The 26,104-nt window shown below is 43.9% G+C and overlaps 2 protein-coding genes across 4 annotated transcripts in view; one reads left to right on the top strand and one right to left on the bottom strand.

Annotated features, from left to right (window-relative positions):
- Positions 1-150: 150 nt before the first annotated feature.
- LOC144125351 (UDP-glucuronic acid decarboxylase 1-like) lies at positions 151-13,620 on the top strand. 3 transcript variants are annotated; one of them, XM_077658658.1, is made up of 11 exons: positions 164-526; positions 1,052-1,154; positions 1,523-1,715; positions 2,208-2,388; positions 4,149-4,253; positions 5,182-5,363; positions 7,108-7,227; positions 8,320-8,482; positions 9,473-9,576; positions 12,456-12,486; positions 12,577-12,795. In XM_077658658.1, the coding sequence occupies exons 1-11, from the start codon at positions 418-420 to the stop codon at positions 12,651-12,653; spliced, it is 1,368 nt and encodes a 455-aa protein (XP_077514784.1). In that variant the 5' UTR covers positions 164-417; the 3' UTR covers positions 12,654-12,795. The 3 variants fall into 3 exon arrangements, with proteins under 3 accessions (XP_077514782.1, XP_077514784.1, XP_077514783.1); XM_077658656.1 differs by having other exon boundaries at positions 151-526; positions 12,456-13,620; XM_077658657.1 differs by lacking the exons at positions 12,456-12,486; positions 12,577-12,795 and adding an exon at positions 11,218-11,472.
- Positions 13,621-13,623: 3 nt separating this feature from the next.
- The window catches only part of LOC144125350 (putative serine protease K12H4.7), a 29,137-nt gene continuing 16,656 nt past the window's right edge, over positions 13,624-26,104 (bottom strand). Inside the window, exons 3-9 of the mRNA XM_077658655.1 lie at positions 24,992-25,227; positions 21,401-21,536; positions 20,598-20,712; positions 19,928-20,129; positions 19,358-19,451; positions 17,071-17,279; positions 13,624-13,825 (exon numbers count right to left, since the gene is read on the bottom strand). Of these exons, the coding sequence (XP_077514781.1) occupies positions 13,710-13,825; positions 17,071-17,279; positions 19,358-19,451; positions 19,928-20,129; positions 20,598-20,712; positions 21,401-21,536; positions 24,992-25,227 (1,108 nt within the window). The 3' untranslated portion in view covers positions 13,624-13,709. The remainder of the gene's footprint in view (positions 13,826-17,070; positions 17,280-19,357; positions 19,452-19,927; positions 20,130-20,597; positions 20,713-21,400; positions 21,537-24,991; positions 25,228-26,104) is intronic.

The raw sequence follows: 26,104 nt of genomic DNA on the forward strand, positions 1-26,104 counted from the left end.
AAACAGTGGATACTGAAAGGGAAAAAAAATGTTTATTGTGAGTAGAACTTATGAGTGGTTTTGCGGCTAAAGCGCCAACACACAAATGCCGTAATTGATCGTCTCTATGGCTAAAGTTGTGTTTGCAACAATGGGCTTGTTTTGATGGATGCTAGCGGCGACTAGTGAGCGCTGCGTAGGTTACGCGTGCGTTAGCGACCGCGCGCCGTGTGTTATTTGTACTCTATGCAGAATAAATAACGACATGTTGCGTGATTTTTCGTTGCCCAGCAACATTAGGCATTGTTGTAAATTCGCAGCTAGTGAGGTAAGCGTTCACTGAAACAGCATGTGAGCTCTTCAATGGAATGTTCAAGGCTACGACTCCATGAAGACAGTCGTTCCGAAACTGAACCGCGTGCGTAGACCCGGCTGCTGATGTGGAATGCAATGGAGCGGCCTGGCGCAATTAGTTCTTCACGCGTGCAGTTAAGAATTAAGATGGCATGCGTGTACGCAGTGGCGTGTCTCCTAACGTTGGCCATTGGTAAGTATGTACCACTTAAGCTTGTGATGCTCTTGCAGCGGTGCAGTCTCTCGCCTCTCTCTCTGCATATTCAGGGCACTTGTTCATTTCACTTGCGCCAAAGGTACCGGCACTTAGCTACTTTCTATTGAGCGCGGAAAAAAAAAAAGTAAGGGTAGGAGCTTAATATAACTCGCTCACCGTGTTAGACGATTTCAGCGCATTACAATGATGCCTGCGTTTCCAAAAACACTAAAAATAATTGATGCCGAGAGATAAGGTTGCACCGAAAAGTGTCACATAAGCGTTCTAGTTTCGCTGTATACGCTCGCCTGATTGGCGATCTTTTGGTGCGTAGGACACTTTGTAGACAAGCAGCGAGCGCGCGGTGAACTGCATTGATTGGCTGCAGCTGTGGTCTGGATACCGGGGTTATGCCCTCCCTTCTAATCAATGGAGTGAAGGTCCCTACCTTTTTGGGATTCAGCGCGGCTTCCGTGCCTCGTTCCTCAAGGACGTGCCGCATGTTTCTCTTCCTCTGGCCAGTTGCGCTCAGCTATCGGCAACTGGCGTGGTCGGGAGCAACTACTGCTTCAGCGTCGCCTGTAGCGTTTGCAAGCTCGGATGTGAAAGTCCTGCATCCTGTCCCGTGAGTGTTCAGCTTAAAATGTATTTCTATACCCTTGCATTAAGCGTTATTTGTCACTTGCGACATACGTCTGTGTTTGCTTTCAGACCTCGTTCGTTGTTCAATGTCCCATGCAAGCAACAGAATTTGCAAAACATTTTTTCTTGCTATTGAGCTACTAAGTTAATATTTGTAACATAAAATGTGTTTTACATAGTATTTTCAATTCTACGGCACATGCTTTTTCACTGCACACTCTTGGTACTGGTGCTGTGAGACTGCGTTTCTGTTTTATACCCTTTTGTCGCTGACATACTTTGGAGCAGTACTGTGAATCCAAGGTGTAAAAGTTTTCTGATGCATGTGTCTACATCACCTTACCACTGCAGTGCCATCGCCAAGCCATTGCCTGTTGTGAAAAGTAATTACGGAGGCGAGGCTGACGCGAAAGATCAACTGATAGCTGCAATGGAACAGAAGCTGCGTGACTTGGAAGTTCGAATCCAGAAACTTGAGAAGAATGCGCCAAAGACTTTTCCTTCTGTCAAACAGCTGGACTACCGAGAGAAAAAACGCATTCTGGTGGGTGCACTTGGAATATGTGATTCAACTTCACATAATTCCTCTCACGTGCATTACAGATGAGAGGTTTGTCTGTCTGTGCAGGTGTAATTTGTGCAAAACAGTGAGACATTCCATTTAGCTGTTTCGTGTATTGCACACTGCATGTCGTGCTGAGACACTGTCAGCAGTTTCACTTACGCTCTTTGGTGCATTGAAAGTTGGAAAATTCATTGACTGGCATTCATGCCGACCGGTTTTAGTTATCTACTATATACTTTTTATGCCACATACTGTTTGCTTGATCTTTTTCTGCTTGAGTAACTAACTCTACCATTTACCACTGCACTTTGATAGTGTGGGAAAATAATCTTAAGCCGTTCAGATAGGCAACTTCAGGATGTTTAGGTTTTTGCTGTTTTACTTGCACTGGCTTATCTTGATAGGGTAGAAAGCACAAAAAGGAACTCTCACTAGTGTTAAAAACCGAATAATTTGTTTTGTTTATCATAGGTTGCTGGTGGTGCCGGGTTTGTAGGAAGCCACCTTGTGGACTTTCTCATGCAGCAAGGCCACCAGGTTACTGTAGTGGACAACTTTTTCACTGGCAGCAAGCGCAACATTGAACATTGGATTGGCCATCACAATTTTGAGCTCATTCATCATGACATTGTGAGCCCACTGTTCATTGAAGGTAGGATATAATGCTATGGTTCTTGTTTATGTGTTGCAGAATTTACCCAAAATTTAATAAATAGCCCATAAGGAATGCAGATATGTATAAAGACTGTAGTAGGTAAAATAAATTAGGTAATCATTTGAATGCTTATGGCACAGCCTGCAACATGGGGTATGTTTTCCTTTTGGGCCAGTTTATACAGCCCACAGATGCCCCTGCAGAGGTGATAGCTTATAAGGGGTTGCTCAGTGCTACGGCTGTCCTTTTGTTGAAAATTGCAACCAACATCTTGATACCCGTAGAGCATGTGCACATGCGGTTTGTGAACAGTGCCAATGTTGATGCTCCCAATAGCACAGGTGCATAACAAAATACAGATTTCAGCCCAATATGCTGCTTGTACTATTCAGTTCACTTTTCTCTGGAGGTGTCACTTTCTTTGGCACCGATTTCACCAAATCTTTGATACCACTTTTGCTGTGTCCATAAAGATGAATCTTTGTGCTACTATAGTTATGAAAGGCTGAAGGAAAATTAAAGACATGGTAAGAATTCTTGCTTCTGGTTAGCATTTGCCTTTTTCTGTGTCCATAATGATAAGTCTGCTTGTTTTTGAAACATACGCACTATTTCGGATAGACAACATAATACAACACAAGCGACCCACAGAGCAAGTGATGAACAACGCAAGTGACTTGCAACACAAGCAAGGTCAAAAATGATAAACCAGCTGGACCAGTTTCAGCCGTAATGAGCAGTAATTTCAAGTACAGCGGGCTTATTTATTCCTAACCTTCCATAGAACATCTGTCATGCGTCATTCTATCCCTTATCGTGTATCCCAAGTGTCGTGTACAGTCGTGCGCAAAAGTGGAGAGACCATGAAATGGCGGTGACTGCGATTTTTCTGCGTCGGATAAGCACATGCCTGGCAGAAGTGTGGGGGCAGACAGGCTAGCATATTTGGTCAGGCACCCTATGCATATCTTCAAAACAGGCACTGCACCGTGAGAAAGTGCCCTCACGCAGTTTTGTGAATTCGCTGGTCTCACCACTTTTGCGCAGGGGTGTAATTTCAAAAATGAGCAACCAACTCGCCCCTGTGTTAGTTTTACTAGTCTACTTGTGCATTCTATTTCAGTGATGTAAAACCTATTTCAACCTATTTCAAAGGCACAACAAGAACACAGCCAGCGGTCTTGCTGCTCATTGTCTTTATGGGTGTGAATGTTGTGAACACAAGTTTCAGAGCTTCCTTGAAGCATGCAGTGTTCAGCATTTTATTGCACTTGCATGATGATTAAACAGTAGTGAATGGCATGGAAAAGTACAAGAATGATGCAAGGCTCAGTGTGTGCTGTGTGTAAGTAGCGGGCTGATGTGATGTTTATAAAACCAAGTGGCCTGCGACTTCGATGCCTAGTGCCATTTTCAGAGAGCAAAAGATTTTAAATGTTGTAGTTTGTGTTGATTTCATGACAGAGTCATCTTAGATCAGTTTTCACAAAGCAGTTCATACCAAATATTCCATGTAGTTGTGTTTCATGTTTGTGTGAAGAATGTTTTTCATGCATAAAAGGAACAGCTTGGTCGATTACAATGCACACTACATCTGATAACCAAGCATTTAGAGTGAGTAGCGATTCCATGACCTGACCTGCTTTCTGCAGTATCTTGCACTTGCCATAAAAAAAAAAATGTGATGTTTACTTTCACAGTATGTGGCCACGCTCATGCATTGGGGTGATAGTAACATGCTCCATGCTCATTTGCAGTTGACTACATCTACAATTTGGCATCACCTGCGTCTCCTCCACACTACATGATGAACCCTGTGAAAACAATCAAGACAAATACATTGGGCACCATCAACATGCTTGGTGAGGAACTCTTGGTGGGCAGGCCCTTCTTGCCCTGCAAGTATAATGTGTGTCTCGGGGCTGCAGTGCAAATCTGAATTGTTTTTCAAAAAGGAAAACTGCTTTTGGCTTCATTTTTCAATAAGGAAAAAAGCTTTCGTCATACCAATGGAACTCTCTTCTAGCATGGTTGCTCAGAGGGTTCTGTGAGGTATTACTTTGAATAGACCTCATCGTAACTGCAGAACAGAAGGCAGCTTTATTTCTTTCTGCTGCCATGCTGCTTATGCTGCCACAGTGCTGCCATGCTGTTTGTCATCTGAGCCAACTCTATGTAATGTAATGTCCCATCAGTTTGGCGGCTGCAGCTTGTTTCTTACATGAAAAGCTTTTTGAGGAAAAGGAAAAGCATAATGATATAGTGACAAGCGCCTCACTGAACCACTTTGCAAGCCTGCTGCATCTTTCTAGTGGAGTATGTTGTCTTTCGGTCCTTAGTGTGTTAATCATAAGAACAAAGTGTGATGGAGTTCATGTGACATAGTTATATTCAGTAGGTCAAAGTAGATCATGCCTTTTTATGTAACTTTTTGGTATGAGGTCATGAAAGCAGTTTATTGCCTTGTGCTTATTGAAGCTATTTAGCAGACACTTCTTTCAGGTGACCAGAGCCAACACTGCGTGCCAAGCCTGATTTGCAAGCTCCTACAAAACATAGTTTTGCCGCTTTTTATAAACTGTAGACTTAGCCCCTTCAATGTGTAACGGATAAAAGACCATGAATATGAAATTACCAGAATACAGCCACTAAATTAGGTGGCCCTCTGTTGTGTATGACGGCTGCCATACTCTAGAAATATTTTTGAAAATGTATATACCTGCAAACTTTTTTTCTCGCCCTATGTTAGCGAAACCTCCTTGGGAGCTTTATACTTCATTTTATGTGCAGGGCTGGCAAGACGTGTTGGTGCCCGACTTCTGATCACATCGACATCAGAAGTGTACGGGGACCCCACAGTACACCCACAGAACGAGGATTATTGGGGCCATGTCAATCCAGTGGGGCCCCGCTCGTGCTATGATGAGGGCAAGCGGGTTGCTGAAACCCTCTGCTATGCCTACGCCAAGCAGGCATGTAGCCATAGCCGTAGCCATGAACAGGCTGCATTGTAAAAGTTGTCCACTTCTGTCTGGTTTTTCATGTGACAGCGCTGTCATGTTTTTCCGAGTTGAATTTCAAAAAAAAAAAGAGGTAATCAAGCCGCAGCAATATGGTCATGTAGCAGAGTGTCAAAAATCTGAGTGAGTTGCGCTTGACATTCACATTCTTCTCATAGTATATTATTCTATGTGAAGACATCATTTTAACTGCCTGCTTCAGGAAGAGTACCTGTTTTAGTTATTGTTGTTGTTGTTTTGCTCATTTTTAACTATGTAAGAAAGGCTCTAGTGCAGTGTTTTCATTACCTCTGCTGATCTGCTGCCAGTGTCAGGCAGGTTGGGCTCATATTCAGTAAGTGGGAAACATGTAAAAGCTTTGGTACTTGATGTAAAAAGTTTTTGGCAAGTTGCAAAGTAAAAGTTTCATGAGCATAAGAACTGAACTGCGGGAGAACTTCTGTAGGTTGAATTTCAGTGCTGACACTTCTTTCTTAGCCCCCTAATGGCCATATTTTTTTTTTTCGAAAATGGCACTAAAATGGTCATTCAGAACCCATGCAAACCCAAACCAAAAAAAAAAAACAAAAAAAATGCTTGGAATGAGCCCTACTTGCCTTGAACACGACACAAGAGTACCAGAAAATGCACAAGCTGGACTCGTCTCGAGCCAGAAATGACAGTCTGCGTATGACAAGCCTGGCTTGTCCAGGTCCGCGAGGGGATTAAGATGGGGTGAGACTGTTTTGTCAAAAGCATATTTAGATTTTGTAACTTTCTGATAAAGCGTTATGAAAATGGGTTATACTTGAGTATTCGCGGCTTCAAAAATGTTTTTTTTTTCTCCTTTTTCATGTTCTCATCAAGCAGAAAGATGGCAGTTTTCAGAGGCTTTATCTGCATTTTTTTCAATACAGCATTTTTGGAGGTTTCTGTACATTTTTCTCAGGAACTATAAGGTGCAAAAGACAAAATTTTCTACAGATTTTAATCAATCAATGCCTTTTAAATGATTGGAACCACAATAAACAGCCTAAATCAGTTTATATCTTTATGATTAAAAAAAGAATCATACATGTGTGGTAATTTTTAGCACCGATAAATAAAAAAGCATAATAAATCTGTTCGTTGTTCAAAGCGCATAATTTTAGTTATGGTTGTGTAACATAACCATTTCTACTCACGTACAAAATTTCAGAACTCTGCATCCAGTAGATTTTAACAGAAAAGTACATAAGTAAAAAAAGACGCTAGATAAAATTTTCATCTGCATTTGAGCTCTTATGCAAGCTGCATCCATTTAGAAGATTGCTAGCAAATTTCGTAGCCACCATAGCTTTTATTTGCACTACCCTGCAGCCAATCTGAAAACCATTTTCAATGTCACACCCCACCTTAAGTTATGCTTTGTGTCCAGTTTTTATTGTTATAAAATTTATGTCCTTGATTTACTTTTATTTTGGCTTTCTTTCTGCATTTATCGAACTTCATAATCCAGCAGCCAATGCAAGGAGAGCAGCTCGACTCTTTTTTGCAAGAAAACTACAGCTGACAAATAGAAGCCACACAGGAATGAACACACACGAGTCTCATGTATGTGTATGTGTGTTCTTCCCTGTGAGGCTTCTGTTTGTCAGCTGTAGTTCTCTTGTATCATGCACCAACTAGCTCAAAAACAAATTCTTCAACTCTTTGTGTTAATTTTTTTTCAACCCAGGAAAATGTAGATGTCCGTGTTGCTCGTGTTTTCAACACCTATGGGCCTCGCATGCATCTTAACGATGGCAGAGTGGTCAGCAACTTCATTCTGCAGGCTTTGCAAGACACTCCTATTACCGTGAGTCAACTGGCTTGCTTAATTTCTTTTAGCAGTGAACATATTGCCAGTTAGCTCACAAAAACAACATACGTCCTATCTTAGCTGCAGCACAGCAAGAACATGATAAAGTCTGTCATTTGTATTGACTGAGGATTGTATAGTTCCGAAATGGCACTTCAACCAAATTATGCCATATGCTGTGGCTACATGGACTATTCCCTACACTACCACAAACAAAACTGAAAGACCAATGTGATCAAGTACTGTAATGTCCAGCAAGTAGATTCATTCGCACTGTGCACAGTGCAAACAAGGCACTGCAAAGGGCAGGAGAATTGATCGGTTCTTTTGTGCTGTGTGCACTCGTTTGCTTTCATATGAATGGAAAAAGCGCAATACAAACCGTGTTATACTGTTCATTTCATAGTAACCATGTTCATTTTTTTTGCACACCGTGCTGTTCCTGGCACTGCACTTTGCATCTTGTAGCTTTCGTAGCTCACCCACACTGTTGTTTGTTGCTTTAAACATAGGAATACAAGCACTATGTACTGCATTCATCATTACAAGCTACTGCAGTTGTTTTTGTTTGCATTTCAAGTACATAGCACACACACACACAGTTCTTTGCTTCAGTGGAGTACCTTGTTCACATGCCTGTTAGCAACAGTCCTACCATCATACAGTGCCTGTTTGTACAGTAACTACGGTGCACTTGTATGCCGGCCAATTAGTTCAGTCACCCAGGATTCTTACCTCTGCTGCAAGCACCTGCTTGGAAATCTTTTTGGCAGCTCTCTGTTTATCACAATAGTGTCTACCTACGGGCAATTTTCTTGTTCGCGCATTAGCCAAATATTATGTAAAGACAGCCTAATTTGAAGAGTTTGGCAGCAGACATTTTGCTATTGGTTGTTGGGTAATAATGCATGGAGAATTAATAAAGCTTGTTGACATCACAGTTGAGGGAACAAACTTATGAATTCTTGCTTCTTAAGTTTCACACATGTCTTCATGAAGGAGATGTGTTAGTGTCAAAGTGAAAGAGATTGGAGATTTGAAAATCGTTTCTCATAATTATGGTTAACCTTTGACCCATCTTGCTTGCAGATTCATGGCAATGGCAAGCAGACCAGGTCATTTCAGTATGTCAGTGACCTGATTGATGGCTTGGTCAGTCTTATGCATGCCAACTACTCCAGACCTATAAACCTTGGCAATCCTGAGGAGCACACTATTGAGGAGTTTGCACAGATAGTGAAGAACCTTGTTGGTGAGCCACTTATGCTTCCCTACTTTGCCCACCTACAGGCCGAACTGTTGAAAGGTTATCATTCTAATGTATGGAGTTTCCTTCTGTGTGCTTACTGTAGATAATATCTTTGTCATCAATGACTCCAGGTTTAAAAGCCTAGGTTAGCTTTATACGAGCTGAAGCTGACACGCAGTTTTCATTTTGAATCATCTTCTTAAATGAATACATAGTACATGTTTGCTAGAGAGTTTGACTCTGGGGGTGGTTGTATATGCTCTAGTAGGTAGCACGGAAATATGGACAAAAGAAATCTTTGGTGATTGTTTTTTTCTTTTGCAGACAGTAAAAGTGACAGCTTTGTGTAGTCCCATGCTTAGATGGTATTTAGGCTTGACATTGCTGCCTGAACCTTGTTTATGATGCATCCCTAGTGGCACTAACTTAAAGAACGTCCATGCAAAGCTCACTTTTCTATTTAGAAATGCCATGCATGCATTTGTTACTAGTTTGGCCATAATCATGTAAACCTAGATCTCTGTTTAAAATTTAGGGGCATAGAACTTTGATCAATGATGCATGTTTGCTTTAATATCTGCTTCTGTCTATTTAGGGGACAGGGTAAACTGCATGCTACGCTGAAATTAACTGCGATGAACCCTTGTCTGTAACACTCAGTTGCTTGATTAGCTGGATACTAACCACTGTCATTGTAAAATGTGTCGAGCCTTTTTCTACCTGCATAACTGTCTGCAGGACAAGAAGTGGTATACTAGAAATTCCGGCTTAGTAGCTGGGTGCCCTACCCACTGAGCCACCACGGCAGATAGCGTGGTAGTTGTGAGCTTACTTTGTGGGGCATGCATGTTTGTTAAGGTGAGAGTGCAGGGATATTTACATATGATTAAGCACTATGCATTATGGTTTGCTCCCCTGGCCTCTGCTCTCCATGGATGCTGAGACATCATTAGATGCTTGGCCATTGCTTAAACCCTGTTTTAATTTTTACAGGAGGCTCTAGTAAGATTGAGTACGTGAGCACAGTTGTCGATGACCCGCAGAGGAGAAAACCCGATATTGGGCGTGCCAACAAATACTTGAAATGGGAACCAAAAGTAAGTCTGTTCACAGTTGTACCAATAATACAGGGTACTTATAAAGTCTGTTTACAACCTTGCTCATGGTTGACACTCTGTTATGTATGTCAACTCATAGTGATGATAGTGAACTTTAATGGCAACATTAATGGCAAACCTTGTACACATTGGGAACCAAGTGGGTACCTGGCAGCACTGGTGACTGAACCCTGCACCTCCCATGTCAATTGATTGTACAGTTGTACAAGGAAATATGAATGTCATAGTTGCGTTGGACAGTTTTCAATTCTATAGTGATACAGCAGGTTGTGTTGCATAAGAATATATCTCCTACAAAAGAAATTGCACTGCACTGTTTAATCCAAGCAAAATTTGGTAGAGTAAGGAGGTGTGCATCACAAAAAGAAATTGCAGTTGTGATGCTAAATACTGACTGACTGATGGTAGCAAGTTTTTTTGCACATTCTTGCCACCGTAGAACCCCACTATATTAAACTCAGTTATAGTTAAGTGAAGCTGCGGTCCCATTTCCTCTTCCATAGGTGACTAGATTTTTTTTTCTGTTATAGTAAAAAAAATTTTTTTTTCCAAAGAAACGGCTGTAGCAAAGAGCATGTGGCCGTGGCGACGTACTTCCCGCGAAATGATGACATCGAGGCACGCGCGAAGTCTAGGATCGCGAGGCCTTTAAATACCAAATACAATAAAATGGCGATTTTTAAGGTGGCTTCACCGCCAAGCTCTAAACCCGCGCAGAGAACCCAACTTTTCGAAGCCCTTGAAGACTCTGAAAGAAGGCGGTGCTGGTCGCTAAGAAAGGAAAGCCAGTAAAAGTTCGGTGAGCACTAGAAAGGGGAAGAAAAGGGCGTGCGTTCGTAGCACGGTAGCACAAAGCACGGTGAAGCGGCGACAAGAAGCGGAGGCACGGTGGCACTGCGTAGGCGGTTTTGCCGCACATCATGGTGTCGCGCGCGTTTCTTGACTGCTACATCTTAAATGACACTGAGGTCACGGAAGACGATGCCTTGATCATGCAAAGCTTTGGTTTCCACATGGAATCAAACTGGTATTACATTCGTAGCCGCCTTATATTCGTGCAAATCCAGTACTTCCAAATCAAGTCGAAAACGTAATAACATGTGATAACTGAAAATAAATAATTATCACATAAAGGGACAATAAGAGCAGGATGCAAGGTATTTCTAAGTTCTTTTATAAACCAACACTTCATTGCTTAGGAAGCAGCCAGGCAGTATAGTCAGAGTCGTACCATGACCAACAACTGGTGTCACATGCTGTCTAAATGGGACAGTTTCTTTGTCTTCAGCTGAAGTGTGGCCCTTGTTGTTGGTCTGAGGTGCTGTGTTACATTGGTGCCACATACTGGTGTAAGTTGATGTGGTCCTATCTGAATTTCTGGCTTAGAATTCACTCAGAAGTGGCATTTTCTGGTAAGCTTGGTTCAGTATCACGTCTGAGGGCAATTGCTCAAATGACTTGTCCAAATTGTTCGGAGATGTGTTTAACTACCAGTATGCAGTTTTCCTTGCTTGAAGTTTAGCACAATTGGTGAATAAGTGAAGCTGAACTTTTTATAGTCCAGTCTGAAAAGTGCACAAGGGAGGTCATGGACTGCAGCTGCTTTTACAAAATTTGCAGGTGCCACTGTTAGATGGATTGAGGAAGACTGTGGCTTATTTCAAGGAAGAGTTGACAAAAAACAGCAAGACCTACAATCCGCACCTAAGCCAAAGCCCACAAGGCTAGCGCAGTACTCTTTCCAAGTTCTTGTGTTCTCATTAGTGTCGTTGTCCCTTGAGGAAAGAGACTGTAGGCTGATGAATGGTGACATTATGAAAGGACTGACGGGTGGGCCAAGACTTGTGCTGCTGCGTCAACAAAACTCGAACTGTTTCCAGAAGTGCCATTAATTTCTAGATGTGTTGTCGCAGCCATGTTTTTTTTATTAAGAGTTTTGTTTGTAAAAACAAAATTGAGAGTTGGCTTTCATGTGAACAGAAATGATCCATACGGTTTTTTGCGTAATGTGCCTGGTATGTGTTCCTAGACTTAGCATTTGCAAACTCGGGTAAGTCATCTGTATTTTGGCGTAGGTTGTGCAAAAGGCCCTTGTTTCTTTTTATTATTTTGTGATAGTAGCAAGTTTGTATTTTTCACATTGTTTCTTGCATGTACAACCATTTGTATTGGAAGCACCTCAGTGTCCATGAACCTCATATGTCTGAACATATGATAACTGTAAAAATGTCTTTTCAACACTTTTTTTATTTCAAGTCAGCACTGATGTTACTAAATCGTTTGCTGTTGTTTTGTGGAAAGATATGGTGTCACGATGAAGATGACGCCTCTGGAATAATGTTTGTGTTTGAAAGCTTGCATTTCCTACACTATGTTAAGACCACATTTGGAACATTTGGAAGCCGTCACGTAGTACAAATTTCTAGCTGCCAAACAAATAAGTTTGGAGGTGTTTCTGTTAAAGATTGAGAAGTGCCAACACATTCACATGATTCTTGTCCTGATTATGCATACAACATCCCAGAGCATATAGCCCTATTTTCTGCTGGTCATCACTGGAAGTTGTTTGTAGTCATCTTGTAATTAATTTCACTGATGAGGAAGTGCTGACTTGTCTTGGAAACTGTCTGTGCACTCACCCAAACCAGGTTGAAGAAAGCAAGTTATTTTAGTGAGGCTCTACTAATAAAATCTGTTCAGCAGTGCATGCATGGGATGATATCAGGTTTTAATTGAAGACAAAGGCCCTAGATGTATGTATTATTTTGATGTAAGTAGCTAGCAGCAAGCTTTTTAGTCTTAACTAGAGAAATTGTTTAGTAAAGTTTTTATGCTCATTTGCCATGTTTCTATTACAGTGGCATACTCAGGACGAGGCACACACGAAAGGTAGTGCTGAAATCTGCCGCATTTTTTTTTTTTTCTGTGCAGCTTTTCATGTTCTGAATTCTAATGATGTGTGTTGTATATGCTGTACAGGAAGGAGCTCCAAAACAGACCCTGATGGCAGACACATTGCATTTAATGTGTCCTGCAGCGCTATTGAGACGACTTAGAACGTGTCAATTGGTCCTAGCTTAATTTTGAAAGTCTTCGCTAAGTTATGAAGTCCTGGTGCTGCTTTCATAGCATCAGATTTAAGCAGACTAATCTCTCTTGAGTGGTGAATAAGTGCACTTAAATATCAAGCTTGGCTTAAAGTTGTTGCATAATGAAATGAACTTGGCAAGTGAAGGGGGGGGTTATGAACAGAACGTTTGAAAATTGCAATGAAAAGTAGATCGTCGGGTTCTTTTACTCCACGTGCTTGACTTTTCAGTTGTGTCCAGTATATGATGGTACATTGTTATCAGAGTGCATGCTCGAAAAACATTCGTGCTGTATCACAACACTGCTTCACAATCTGTTGACATGGTTTTCTTTTAAAAGAATTATATGACAATGAAGTTTCTGCCCGATCGGTGGGTATATAGGCCTTGTTAGTGCCCTAAAATGATTTGTGCATATTATTTTTCTTTTAATTGTGCCTTTGTTGCTTAAGGAATTCTGCTCATGAAAACAAGTGCTTGGATCACCTCTTCAGTGCTAGTCAGAAGAAATAGCTACAATAGCTGCCTACAAATGCAGTGGGAAAAGACTTAACTGGGCCCACATGTTAGCTTTTGGAGTTGCGCTGAGACATGCAAGCGTAGCCCTGTAGCTGTGCTTCATGTGACTCATTTGGGAGCCTTTGGTACATGTAGAAGCAATTCGGGTATACAACTACTTGCAGACACCCTGTGTGTGTTTCTTTTTTCCTTTTTTTTTTTTAGGACTGCTGTGATATGTCTCGAAAGGAGGAATTATTATGCATAGCTAGATTGTGTACCATTTGCATGCAGCAGCAGTGTGCTGCTGTCAATGTTGCCACTTTGCACATAACTGTACATACATCTTGCCATTCAGAGACAACCACTCATGCAGTGGTTTATTTGCATTTTGTGAACTGACTTGTACAGTGAGAAAATATATGCACTTTACACAAACTTGGTTGTTTCACTTTTTTAACATTTTTATTGCTGAATTAAACTCTCTTTTTCGTGCAAGCAGCTCAGTTCCTGGCGGCACTGTGGCTATGATGTGGCTCCCACCCATTTTCCAACGAGGTATTCAATCTGTTCTCTTGCCGCTGTCAGTTCAGGCACGTCATGCTCAGAGGGTGGGTACATGTCTGCACAGTGGGCAGTGCCTGAAAGCAAGAATAAACATGTCGCAATAGAAATGAAGCAGCTGCAGAACTTCTGGTGAATAGCTTCATGCAGGCATGTTTTAAAATCTTGCATTGACCTAGCTTACTTGGAATGTCACGTGTGTACACGTGCTGTTCGACATAAAACTGTACGATCAAAAGTGATCTGCAATTCATATTCAGACTCGAGGCTCATCCAGAAGAGCAAGCCGAGTGTGTGTCATATGGCATGCACAAACAGGAAAACTGTCACAGCCATGTCCTCTTGCAGTGCAGGCTTATTTCACCACGTGCAGTTCACACACAAAGTTTAGATCACCATTGTTATAACCCACCCGAGTTTATGGTACCCTTGACTGCATTTCCATTCATATTCACTCCATCAGCTTGAAATGGCGCCATCCTCTCCATTTTGCGTAGGATGTCGATAACCTGTGTTCTCTAATTCACGCTGCTCCTTTTCTGTTTCTAGATAAGGTGCTGTCCATTAGTGTGTCATTGCTAAGTCATTGGATATGTCTTGTTCATTAGTGCCTATTCCCATCTTGAAAACTCATTTTCAGCATTTTGTGTGTCAAGAAATGCAACATTTCCAATGATTCGGAACAAATAGTAACAGGACATATATGAGTAGGGAATTCAAAGTATACTTTTGTTTAAATTAAGTTTCACTCTACTGGAATTTCGGCTGTGTATAGTTCTAACTCAAATCTTATAGCATATATATGGTTGTGTATCATAGAAGTGTTAGATGTGGGCCTGTAAGAAAAACTGTAGTACACTGGATATGAGTGGAAGCCTGGGCCAGTCACCCTAGGAGGATAGCCTGAGGACAAGAAAGAGGTGTTGAATGTATGAACAGTTCATGCACGTTGTACCTCAGCCTAGCTAATCGTGATTTAAGCTGCTGCGGAAAGTCCTAAAGATCCATTAAATATCCTATCGAGCCTTTTTAACACTACTACTTGCTTAGAAATTGTTTTTCCTACAAGTAAACATTGGACAAAGGACCGGCTTAACGAAATTTTCAGTGTAACGAAATAATAAACGATGGTTTATTCTTTTGGTATCCGTGTGCTGCTAATATTGTATAATTTTATTTTTTTGGTTATTTAACAATGTAAATTCATTCCTGCTTGGGCCAAGCAGTGGCCTGCAGTATTCTAAAAATAAATAAATAATACTGTTATAGCTTTCCAGTGCAATGGAGGCTAGCGAAGTTCAATCACAATCAAACTAAATTTGGCTTCTGTTTGTTGAGCTTATATTTATCATGAAATAACTTGATGAAGAGATCAGCCAAGTAATAAACTGCAGCAAATTATAGAACAGAAAAACTCCGAAAAACTAGGATAGAGATAAGACGCGAAAACCGCACACACAGCGCAGCCTTCGTGTATTATGTATTTCTATTCCAGTTTTTTGCCAATTTTTTCAGGGGTTCTCAAGTTGCACAAGCTATAGCGTGCTAGAAAGCTAGCCTGCAGCGAAATTAAGCTAAAATCACGTCTTGCTCGGGAGCAAAGCCGAGGAACTGCGAGGTGGTACCACGTGCTTTGTAGCGTCGATGTGTTTCGGGCACCGGCGTTTCGGGGTTACCGCAGAATACACGCCCGATGTGTAGCGAAACGCACAGAGACTGAGACGCTGTAAACACACATTCGAGGGGCAGGGTTTTAGCATAGGCGGTCTGTTGGCATGCGGCGTAAACTGCGCGTGCGCAGTTCGTCATTCATTCCCTGTGTTGCTGCGGTAGCGGATCGCCACCCGCCGACCGGGCTGTGTCAAAACTTCCCTATACAATGCCGAAGTCAGAAGATTTGTGTCACCTATGGCAGGATTAGAGGAGCAAAGTCTAAGTTGGAGATTTGATCCACGCGTTTAACAGTTCTACGTGCACAAAACAAAGGAACGACTGGACACGTGCTGCTATTGTACCTTCGTGAAGGGTTTCTAGACAGGTCATCTGAAGCAACGCATTCTCTAATTCATTTACCTCCATATGTAAAATCAATAAATCAATCAGTCAATCAATTGTAGCAGCGAAGAGGGGAGGGCACGTGCGTTGGCAACGTCCGCTCCTCAGACACGCGGCCAGTGCTGTGTTGTCTTAGCTCTTTCTTGGCCTGCCGTTTTTTGTGCTGTGACAGTGTGGAAAATTCAGATCAACTCGCCCCCAGCTTTTCATCCTGTCACCTTACATTTCTTCAAAGCCAATTTTCATTTTTACGTGGTTCCGGTTTGGTGCGCTTGGGGGGGGGGGGGGGGGGGGGGAGAAGGGGGGGGGGGGGGGCAGTAACCATTGCACTGCACCACTGATGAGAATTGCATTTTAGAAAACCTAAAGGCAGATAAGACTACTACTAATAGCGAGCTGCTAATCTCTCATTATACAGTGAGGCACCTGGCTAATACTCTCTCGGATTTTAGTTGTTCATGTGTTACCACGTTTTAGCTGTGTTCCGATGTCCGTCCACCGATGACAGTACTATACCAAAGAAAATGTTCTTTTAACTCAAAAGCCCATTGTTAAATGCTATCAGTAAACAGTCTTCGGTGAAACAGCCTGTACAAACAGCTGTAAGACATCAGCACGCTCGCACTGCCCTGCACTGCCGTGCACCACAGACGACTGACACCAGAATTCTTCTAAAGGAGGCGTTAGTCTAGGTGATGCTGGCTTAAACATCAGATTTAAGTTAACATGTAGTCACCGAATCGAGATGACCTTGCTTGGCCTGATGCTTAACTCGACCCGCTACTGGTAGTGTAATTAGGTGTAGTCGATAGGGTACGTTTATGTGTACAGAGAGAAGAGAACAAGAGAGAGCCTACAGACACCTTCTTGCTGCATCATACTAAATGTATGTGAGTTATGCTCGCTTAAAATCTTATACGTGGGTTGCACGTGACGTCACGGGTGCCATAATGGAGTCCAAGGCATATCTTTCACACGGAGCAGGTGGCAATGAGCGGATTAGAAAATTCGCCGGTTTCCGCCGTGCTTCTGGTTCCAGACATGGCGGCCACTTTGATGTCAAGGAGACCCATGTATACTTTCTTCGACAAGGTACTGCCAAAGGTTCGTTCTATAAATGTACCTTTACAGCACACATCCAGGCGCCCTACACTAGTGTGTACAGAACATTCAGTCCGTGTCTTCCTTTTTGTTTGCCTCGGATGGCAGCGAACCAGCCAAAATATGCGCGAATGGAGGGGCACTGCATCCGTTTCGAAGCACTGACCGTTGATAAAGATGGCGGTCACATCGTGAGCGAGGTCCTCGATGATGCCCAGCGCGTGCCACGGGTCGATGGATCCGTTGGGGAAGGTCACGTTGTGCACCGCAGGGTGGAAGCCGCCGTAGAAAGTGTTGGTGCGGCGCACCGCCCTCTCCAACAGAGCTTCATCAAAATGGGCCCCGAAGATGTCCTTACACTGCTTCACGAAGAACCTTTTGGGAGTAAACAAAAGTTCAGGGTGCCAACATGGCGGTGTTACAACGCGGATAGTCATGCAAAAGCCATGCTCGCTGCACATTACTCTGTTCCTCAGTCACAAGTTGACACCTCCACCAACTTAGCTGCTGTAAAGCGCAAGCTTGAGGTCGCAGTTATTGCCGCATCGGTTCATCTACGGCCTGAAACGTCAGCCAAACTTCGGGGCAACGCTTCGTGGTCCTACACCCTCCGCACTGCCGACACACAATTGATGATTATTGTTTCGGGGAAATTCAACGCACAACACGTTTTGCTTGGCTTAATGTGCTGGCCAGTGACTTCGAAAGCCCTACCTGGCTCGCTCTGTTCAGTCGTCTGAAAGACTCCACTCCTGATCTGACGATCCAAACATCGAACCAATTGTGATGAGACTGTGTGCATGCATATGATTCGTGCAGTGTGTTGAACGCTTTCTTTTCAGAGGTTACTTTGAGAGCATCAGGTCAACGGCAGTGCGTAACTGTAGTTTCACACGATCGCTAACAGTGATTTCCCTACACACCCCCTTGTTTTCCTGTATAGGCACCCTCTTATTTCGGAACGGTATTTTTTTCTACTCATGACAAGGACTTCTGTCATCTCTTTCATGAGTTTTGGAGTTATAAACTTTGCTATTCCTGCGTGACACATCGATGACACAAATAAAAAAAATTAAGAATGACCACCCCTACTCTACCCTCACCCCCCCCCCCCCCCCTCTCCCAATTCCTGGGGAAACCCGTTGTTGCTGACCTGATGGTCTAAAAAAAAACCTGCTTTGTGATGAAGCGCTCTTGTGGTCCAAGTTGGAGAGCAAAACTTCACAAGGTCGCAATGGGTGAAGGCAGGGACCCCGGAACTTTTTTTGAGTGAGGGGGCAAGACTTAGAGCTTATTTTGTTATTTATTTAATGCTCATTTACACAATAAATTTTATATTTTTATTATTTTTTATTTTTCAAAGTTCAAAGGTTGATGCAAACTGTCACGTTGTGGTGACGACGCTCCAGCAGTCGGGAAGGCAACTAAAAAACTTATAAAAGAAACTATTTAAAGGGCTGACTCGTGCCCACTAAGAACTGAATGACCTTGGCGGCGGCGATAGCCGCAAGCATGATCGGCGGTTATCGGACTAAATACCTGCAGTATTTGGCTGCACTCAATTTAAAGCTGGCAAGGAACCTTCGAGATAAGGAACCAAGAGCAACTACAGCAACCTGGAAAAATGTGGAAGCATTTGCACGTGGCCACGATCAATGGAGATAAGTCTGGTCACATCTCTCATTACAAAACAAAATGATAAGTTCGAATGAACAAACAGTGCAAAGATTCACAGCAATATAAAACGAATTGAAATGGGAAGCTTTATAAATGGGATAGATGGGGAGTGATCAATTGCAATAAAAAAGTTTGTGCACAGTGTGTTTAAATTCTGCTAATCATGATCATGTACATGGGTCAGACAGTCGACTTCTGTTGGGACTTATGACTGGTTTAGGTTACTCATATACGAAATGCTTTACAACTGGCTACGAAGCCAAGTAGCTCAGCCATACTGTGCTTTGCATTAAAAGAGTCCTAGAACTGAAATGTTTCAGTTGTCAGCAATCTGATCCAAGTGCCAGAAATTGGAGACTGCGTCCCCTCTGGAAAAATGTTGGGGGAGGAAAGACCGCCCCCCGTGCCCCCCCTGTTCCGGGGTCCCTGGTGGAGGGGCTCCATCGGGCATCTTGGCATAGCCCTTGCATGCTGCACAGGGAAACTGGGTCTTCATGGGTTATTCGGATCCGTTTGAGCACTACGTTTTAGTCGCTTGGAAATATACGTGCATAGGAAACTTTGTTACAACAAAAAAGAAAAAATTTGGACGATGACCGTCACGTAGAGTTCCCATTGTTTTCTGTTAAGATTTGAAGTCACAAGAACTTCAGCAAACTTGGAAATCAGTAACAGTAGCTCCTTTAGTGCAGCGTCTTCATTCCTTCTTTTTCTGTTTTTAAATGTGTAGCTAGGCATTCGTGGGGCCGTCTGATATTCCACCGGACTATACTCACTCAACAGGGAAAAGTGAGCCGAAAGGCTGATCCTTGAGGTCCGAAGACTGGTAGTAGCCGAACTCGACGCACGTCTGGTAGGTCCACTGTCGACCTGCACAGACGTATACTATTGAACATAATTGAGAACGCTGGCGATGGCGGCGAGTTGCCTGTATGCTAACAAAACTATTCAGTGTCTCATGCCGTTATACAGCTGCCTATGGCCCGCTGTTTTGTTGCTTCGTTGTACCACATTCTTCGTTTTGGCCCTCGTCCTTGTTTAAAGTTTAGAACATCGCTCAGGCCTCGTGCACTATTACATACTCGAAGCCATCTTTTTGCACAATTCTATACACCCTACATAACGGCTCTTGCAAAGTGCAGTCATGACTTCCGTAGGTGATAGTACGCTATGTCTCATCATTTATGACTATTCATGTTCGTTTCACTTATTGTGACATAGACGCCGGTTGACGGCTTTTGTGCAAATGGGACATATTATGCTTTTGCAGTAATAACAGTCATCCAGAGGAGCATGCCGTGAGAAACACGAAAGAAAATGTGGCGGTGCGCTGGGCATATGCCCACCTCCGGCTCCCTCGGTGCTGTTGAACTCTATCTCCCGCAGGGAGTTGATGAATGCGTCATAGTCATAGTCCAGGCAGGGCTGCTTGGTGGCGTTCAGCAGGATCTCGTTGACGGCGGCGAACCTCTCCAATGGGCTGCGGTCGTCGCTCGGGTCTGTCATGGTGTTGCACAGCGTATCGATGGTCACACTGTTGTCCCCGTCCTGCGCGAAGCATTGTGCATGCGGCGCCGTTATACTGCTCAACACCCCGCCCCCCCCTTTCATGAGCGCATTGACAATGCAATGCGATGATCAGGGGAGCTGAGCAGTAATGTGGAAACGTGACCAGACGACAGCGCGCCACATCACGGTGGCAAGAAAAGCAAAGCGCAGACGTTGCATGCGCAGTGTTTCTTTGCTCTTTTATGTGTTCCCACAAACCTAAGATTTTTTGCACATGGCATGCTCTCCATATATGCCGAACGTACTCTTTCGGATTCTGGCACCGCCTAGAACCCATCTGCTCTTCTAGGGCTCAAAAATCACGCCGCATGGTTGTCGGTTCCCACGAGTAAAATGCTTGAAAGTGTGCCACAACAAATTAAAGAAACCGTTTTGCTGAGAGGTATGCACGTGCTCCTCTTCCTGGTATGTGTGTGTTGGTTGGGCAATATAGGCGCGTGTACATACCTCGAACTCCCTTGCGTCCTTGTTGTACTGGACTATGCCTTCAAAGTTTCCAGCCAAGCTCTGGAACAGGTTGGCCATGTTGTTGGCGTTGTATCCGTTGAAATATGTGCACAGCCTGCGTAATAGGTAGATGGCTGTTTAGTTTAGAGGCAGGAAAGAAAGCATCAGGAGCATGCAGAAAATATTTGCGAGAAGCGTCAAGTATTTCAACCGCTTTCAGTAGTATTGGATAGGTGCCGGAGTATAGAGCGCATGCGCATTCTTGTGGAGGTAGCTGTGCTGAGTAAAAAAAGAAAAGTAAAATATGAAAAAAAAGACCGAGGCTGTAACGAAAGAGAGCAGTTGGTAACAATGGGCCATGGTCCGCAGTGTCCTGTGTATAACTCCGCTGACCAAACACAATAGGAAGCGAAATCAGCTTTTTAATCCTTTATATATTGAACAAGCCAGAAGCACCAAAATTCTTGAGCTTATAATGTTGACTTGCCATGACTTACAGTCGAATGTGTTTGGAAAGGCCAGCTGCCTTGAAGGTAAAGGTGTGCCCTAATGAGCGCACATGTGGTGGCCTTTACACTGGATAATCGTTTGTTCAAGGACTGCCTAGTCGTTCATGCGTGCCAACGATGTGAAGAGAAGACAAAACAGAGAGTGAATACGCTGCCGTATACTCTTGCTCATCAGTGGCGGCAAGGTGCATGCGGAGAAACAAGTGTGGTACATTTCAGAGATTTCGTATGAGCGTTCACAAGCTGTTGTACGCAACGACTGATAGACGCAGGCTGATGTGCGAGTGCGCTCACTTGAACATATCCTTGATAGCCGGCCAGTTTTCGGGCGTTCCTGCCAGGTAGGTGAGGTGGTCCACGGCTTGCTCGATCTGCTTGTCGCAGTCGGGCCCCGTCGTCGCCAACGAGTCACGCACCACTCGGAGATAGTCTGCGCATGATCGCACAGTGTTGACATGGACAGAGGAGAGACGATATAGAGAGCTAGCCGACATGGCTACGGGGACACATGCTGTTGGTGCGGGGTATATGTCGTGCATGAAAAAAAAAAATTCAGAGCGATTACTTCCCAAGCTGTTCAGACTTAGTACACATTGTCATTACTCGATTGTCATCATCACACGGGTTGGACTTACTGCACGGCAAAGGTCTCTGCCAAAGACCTCAAACTGTATTACTATACTAGCTGTTTCAAGTTTGTTACTCCATTGAACTCTCAGTCTCCTTTGATTGCATTTTCCCTTCTCTTATATCTACCCAGACACTCCCATAGACCGTCGGCTGTCAGTTCAGCGCACTATATCCAGCAGATATACAATAATTCGGATCAGTTGCACTATAGTGTTCAGGTCTGGCTGGACATCCTTTCGGTTGGGCTTGTTGGCAGACAGTCCTGTCTGCCATGTTCGTCTTGGTGTATTCGCACTGCCTTCCCTATAAAGTTGCTTCTTGGACCCAATCAATACCCTCTCAGTCTCATTGAAACTCAAGTTTACTGAAAGATGCATTGATTCACGCTGCATGTTTTTAGTAGTATTTCGACGCATTTGCTTCTATCTCTGTTTCATTCTCTGCTCGTTTGAATCGTCTCTCGGTGCATTGCGACGCGAAAGTCATTGCGGCGAATGCTTTGCAGGCCATGGCCGTCGCCAAGAGGCTTATAAGCGTTGATTGCAGCTCTTGAATTTCTTGGAATTTGTTTTTGTCGTCGGACCTTTCGTCTAGTGCACGTATGCGTATTTTCAGCTGAGCCCGCTATGGTTTTCTCAGTAAAAAGAATAATATTAACTGAAGAACAGGTATATGGTTTGAACAAATGTGCACTCAAGAGCAACTGAAGAGGTTTTAGAATTTGATGAGTTTAAAAGGGACGAAAGTGTAAAAAATGCAGGTAAAGCCTGCGAAATCGTTTTGCCCTAGCATTTGAAATGGCGATGTAATCGCCAATAAGGCGTCGGCGTTGATGCTTCTCTGCAGTGCACAGCGACTAGCAGAGGCCCCATTAATGACGTTACATACGACAGCACTACATTTCCAGCAAATAAACAGCTGTTTCATGGAAAAAAACCAACGCCATTAAAGGAGAATCTCGCAAAGCATTGTTTCGCCGTATCAGACGACGCACAGCAGCATGCAGGTGAAGGCAGCGGACATCTGAAGTTTCGGCAGTAATGACGTCACAACGACTTTCCTCGCACTTCCCTAACGCAGTGAGGAGAAGTCTGAACATCGTCGCAGTTTTAATCGACGATTACGTCGCCATTTTAAATGCTAGTGCAAAAATACTTTGCATGTTTTACCTAGAATCTTTGTAGATACGAATTCTTGAATAACCTCGAATTCTCAGAAAACCATTAATTGTTTACAAAATGGCTATATAATGCGCGCATTATGTAGAATAAAGTCCATTAAGCGTTCGTGCCGCATAGAAGTCCTCAAAAGCGTGCCGATAATTTAGAAATAACCTTTAAAAGTTCCCATTCCGGCGTCTCGCTCTGAGTTCCAGTGCTGGTCTTGCGTGCGAATCGTGCCATGCAGCGTCGTATGAAGCTCGCATGACGTCATTCGCGAAAAAGTTATTGGCTCGCCAAAAACCGCAATGACGTTCGTTGTCGAACAGGCGAATGAGGCGGGGGCAGGCTGCCTGTCAATCCCCTCTATTGTCACTGCCGCTTTAACCTGGTCGGAAGAAAACGCATGGAGGGGCTTTAACTGCCTGGAGACGGCGGCGCGTTGCTTCCTTCCAAGCGAGCGGCCGAAGAGAGAGAGAGAAACCCTTTATGAAAAGGAGAGAAATCAACCGGCGTTTAAAAATCGCTGTAAATTGTAAATTGGCTGTTGGGGAAAGAAAATGGCGCAGTATGTCTCGCATATCGGCGGACACTTAAACCGCGCCGGGTGCTCCGAATCAGCAGTCGAGCGCGCTAACCACCGAGTTTAAAAATCGCTGACATTTGCTACTTTGCGTGGTGAAGGGAAAGGGGGAGAGATAGAATGAGAAATATGTGCAGAAAAGGGTAAAGTAAAAAAAGGTAAAAATGCGTCCATTGAATTTGGGCTGAGGTTCACCAACGAGTACCGCTTGAAGATAATAAACGGTGAACTGCAGTCTCCTACAAACGGGCTGACAAAGTTCACTGTATGAATTAGAGTGCAAAATGGTGAGTTATAAGGTGATTTAGAGTTTGCCGAGAAGACTAACGTCGTCTAAATAGGCAAATAAACATCCATTGCCCGCCTCTGCTGCGTAAGGCAGGCTGGGACCTAATGCACGGTCCACTATTAGAGGCACTTGGGTGAGAGAGAAGAAACATTTGTTTGTAAAAAGGAGACCGAATCGGATTGTAGGTGTGGTCCTCCAGTGACTCCCGCCTTTCCAAGGCTACGCGTCTAGTATGCACACTCGTCGATATACGCTGCAGCTTTCACACCGAACATGCTGCACAGTTTCGATTGAGCCGCAGTTGTCCCATTGTGGACTCTTCACGTGTAAGTACTATACGGTATACTGTAAGCCGTTTGTCAACGCAGCGTTTAGGTGAAGTCGATGGTAAACAGTTAGCAGATGGCGAGCAAACCTAGGTGGAAATCTAGACCTCGGACGTGGGTCGACTGAATGGAGAAATGGGTAATGATGTGGCTGCTAGCTCCCGAGTCTATTCTTTTCCTCATAAGCGTATCTTTTATCCAGCTGGAACTCATTTGATTTCGTGAAGAAAATCGTCCTGTAGTTTCAACGCTGAAGACCTTTGCGGGCCGCTTCATCTGCTTTTTCGTTGGCCAGAAAAGTAAACAATCGAGCCAGCGCTGACGTACTCGTGGGCAGAGCGTAGTCTCAGCCTATAATCTTTATTGCTTCCTGGTTGGCTCTGGTGTATGAGTTGATAGAAAAGGAAGACGGTCATTTTTGATATATATATATATATATATATATATATATATATATATATATATATATATATATATATATATATATATACACGGTTTGCACCGAGGGTAAAAAAAAGCGAAAGACTGATCACAGATATTGAATCACCCATCATCCCGCGCGCATATATATATATATATATATATATATATATATATATATATATATATATATATATATATATATATATATAACTTGGCCATGCCATTTCCTCCGATTACGCTTTGTCAGGATCAGCTGTCTATGTGATATATAGCGATAAGCGCTAGCAGAAAGCCAAACACACTTGACGACCAAAAATAAGAAATTTCCTTCTCTTCTCGATGACTCGTGACGTGTAATGGGATCTGCGAGGTGGCCGGTGTAAATCGCCGATACGAGATATCGGAAACATCACGGGTATGAGGTATAAGTCACCGTGCGCCCGCCAGTGAAGACGGCACCCTCTTTTTGCATACCTTTGAAGTCAATGATGGCGTAGAGGGGTGCGCTCGAGGCCACGGCTCCGACGGCCAGATGCGGATACTTGAGCTTGAACCAGGCGGCCAGCGAGCCAGAGTAGGAGCCGCCGAACACCACCCACTTGCTGTCCGGCCCGAGCTTGTATTTCTCCACCATGGCGTCGCGGAAAACGGCCCCGTCGGCCAGCGCCTGCTCGCTAGTCAGGAACTCCAGGTTGTCCACCGACATGTCTCTGCACGCAGACGCGAGATCGATCCGGTGTGATATGTCAACTATATGCCAGCGGAGGCAACAGACTTGGCTCAGGCGAACAGCGCGAAGACTGTGTTCCCAGACGGCTACAGCATAAAAATTTCATATGGGAAAAACACACCGCCCCCATTTTCTTTTACCAAGAAATACACGGAGCAGATGGGACCGTCCATCCTGCCGCCGCCATAAATCCGCCCCTGACTGCCGGGCGTTATAGTTATGCTGGTACGTATACAATGCATGGCGATATATGTGTTCATTAGAACGTTGTGTCTAAATCGTAGCGCGAGTGAATATTATGCACTATGTACACCACTCTGAAAATTATCCTCGTGGTGACAATGGCTGTTCCTTTTCTTGAGAGATCAACTTCTGTTGGTTCGCTGCGCGCGAGACATCGCAGCCAGCGCCCGGCTTGTGGTGGTGGTGGAAACATATATTGCCGAATACAGAGGGGGGCAAACCCCCTAACATGGCGCGAGGCAGCCCTTAGGGGGCTGCCCTTACAGGGCAAAGGACAGCCCTTGGAGGGCTATCCGCTTCAGGGCGTCGGTAATTATCCGGCGCTGATCAGCAGCAGCGGAGCTGGCCAGGAGAGTCTCCCAGTATGACTCCGCCGTGGTGGGGGATGGAGGGTGTGGGAAGGCAGGACATGAAGGAAGTCTCCCGGTTTCCCGCAGTGCTTACAAGAAGAAAGGAATTGACCGGGGTAGCAGGCAGGAAGGAGAATAGGGTAGGGAGCAGTTCGGGTCTTGAGTCGGCGCCAGTGGGAGGCATGGGTTAATAAGGTTAGTGATACCCGGAACGTTTACGCACGGCCGGCTCCCTCCCTAACTTTAACCCGGCTTCTGAACCAA

Source organism: Amblyomma americanum, chromosome 3 (genome assembly GCF_052857255.1).
Source record: "Amblyomma americanum isolate KBUSLIRL-KWMA chromosome 3, ASM5285725v1, whole genome shotgun sequence".
NCBI classification, from domain to species: Eukaryota; Metazoa; Arthropoda; class Arachnida; order Ixodida; family Ixodidae; genus Amblyomma; species Amblyomma americanum.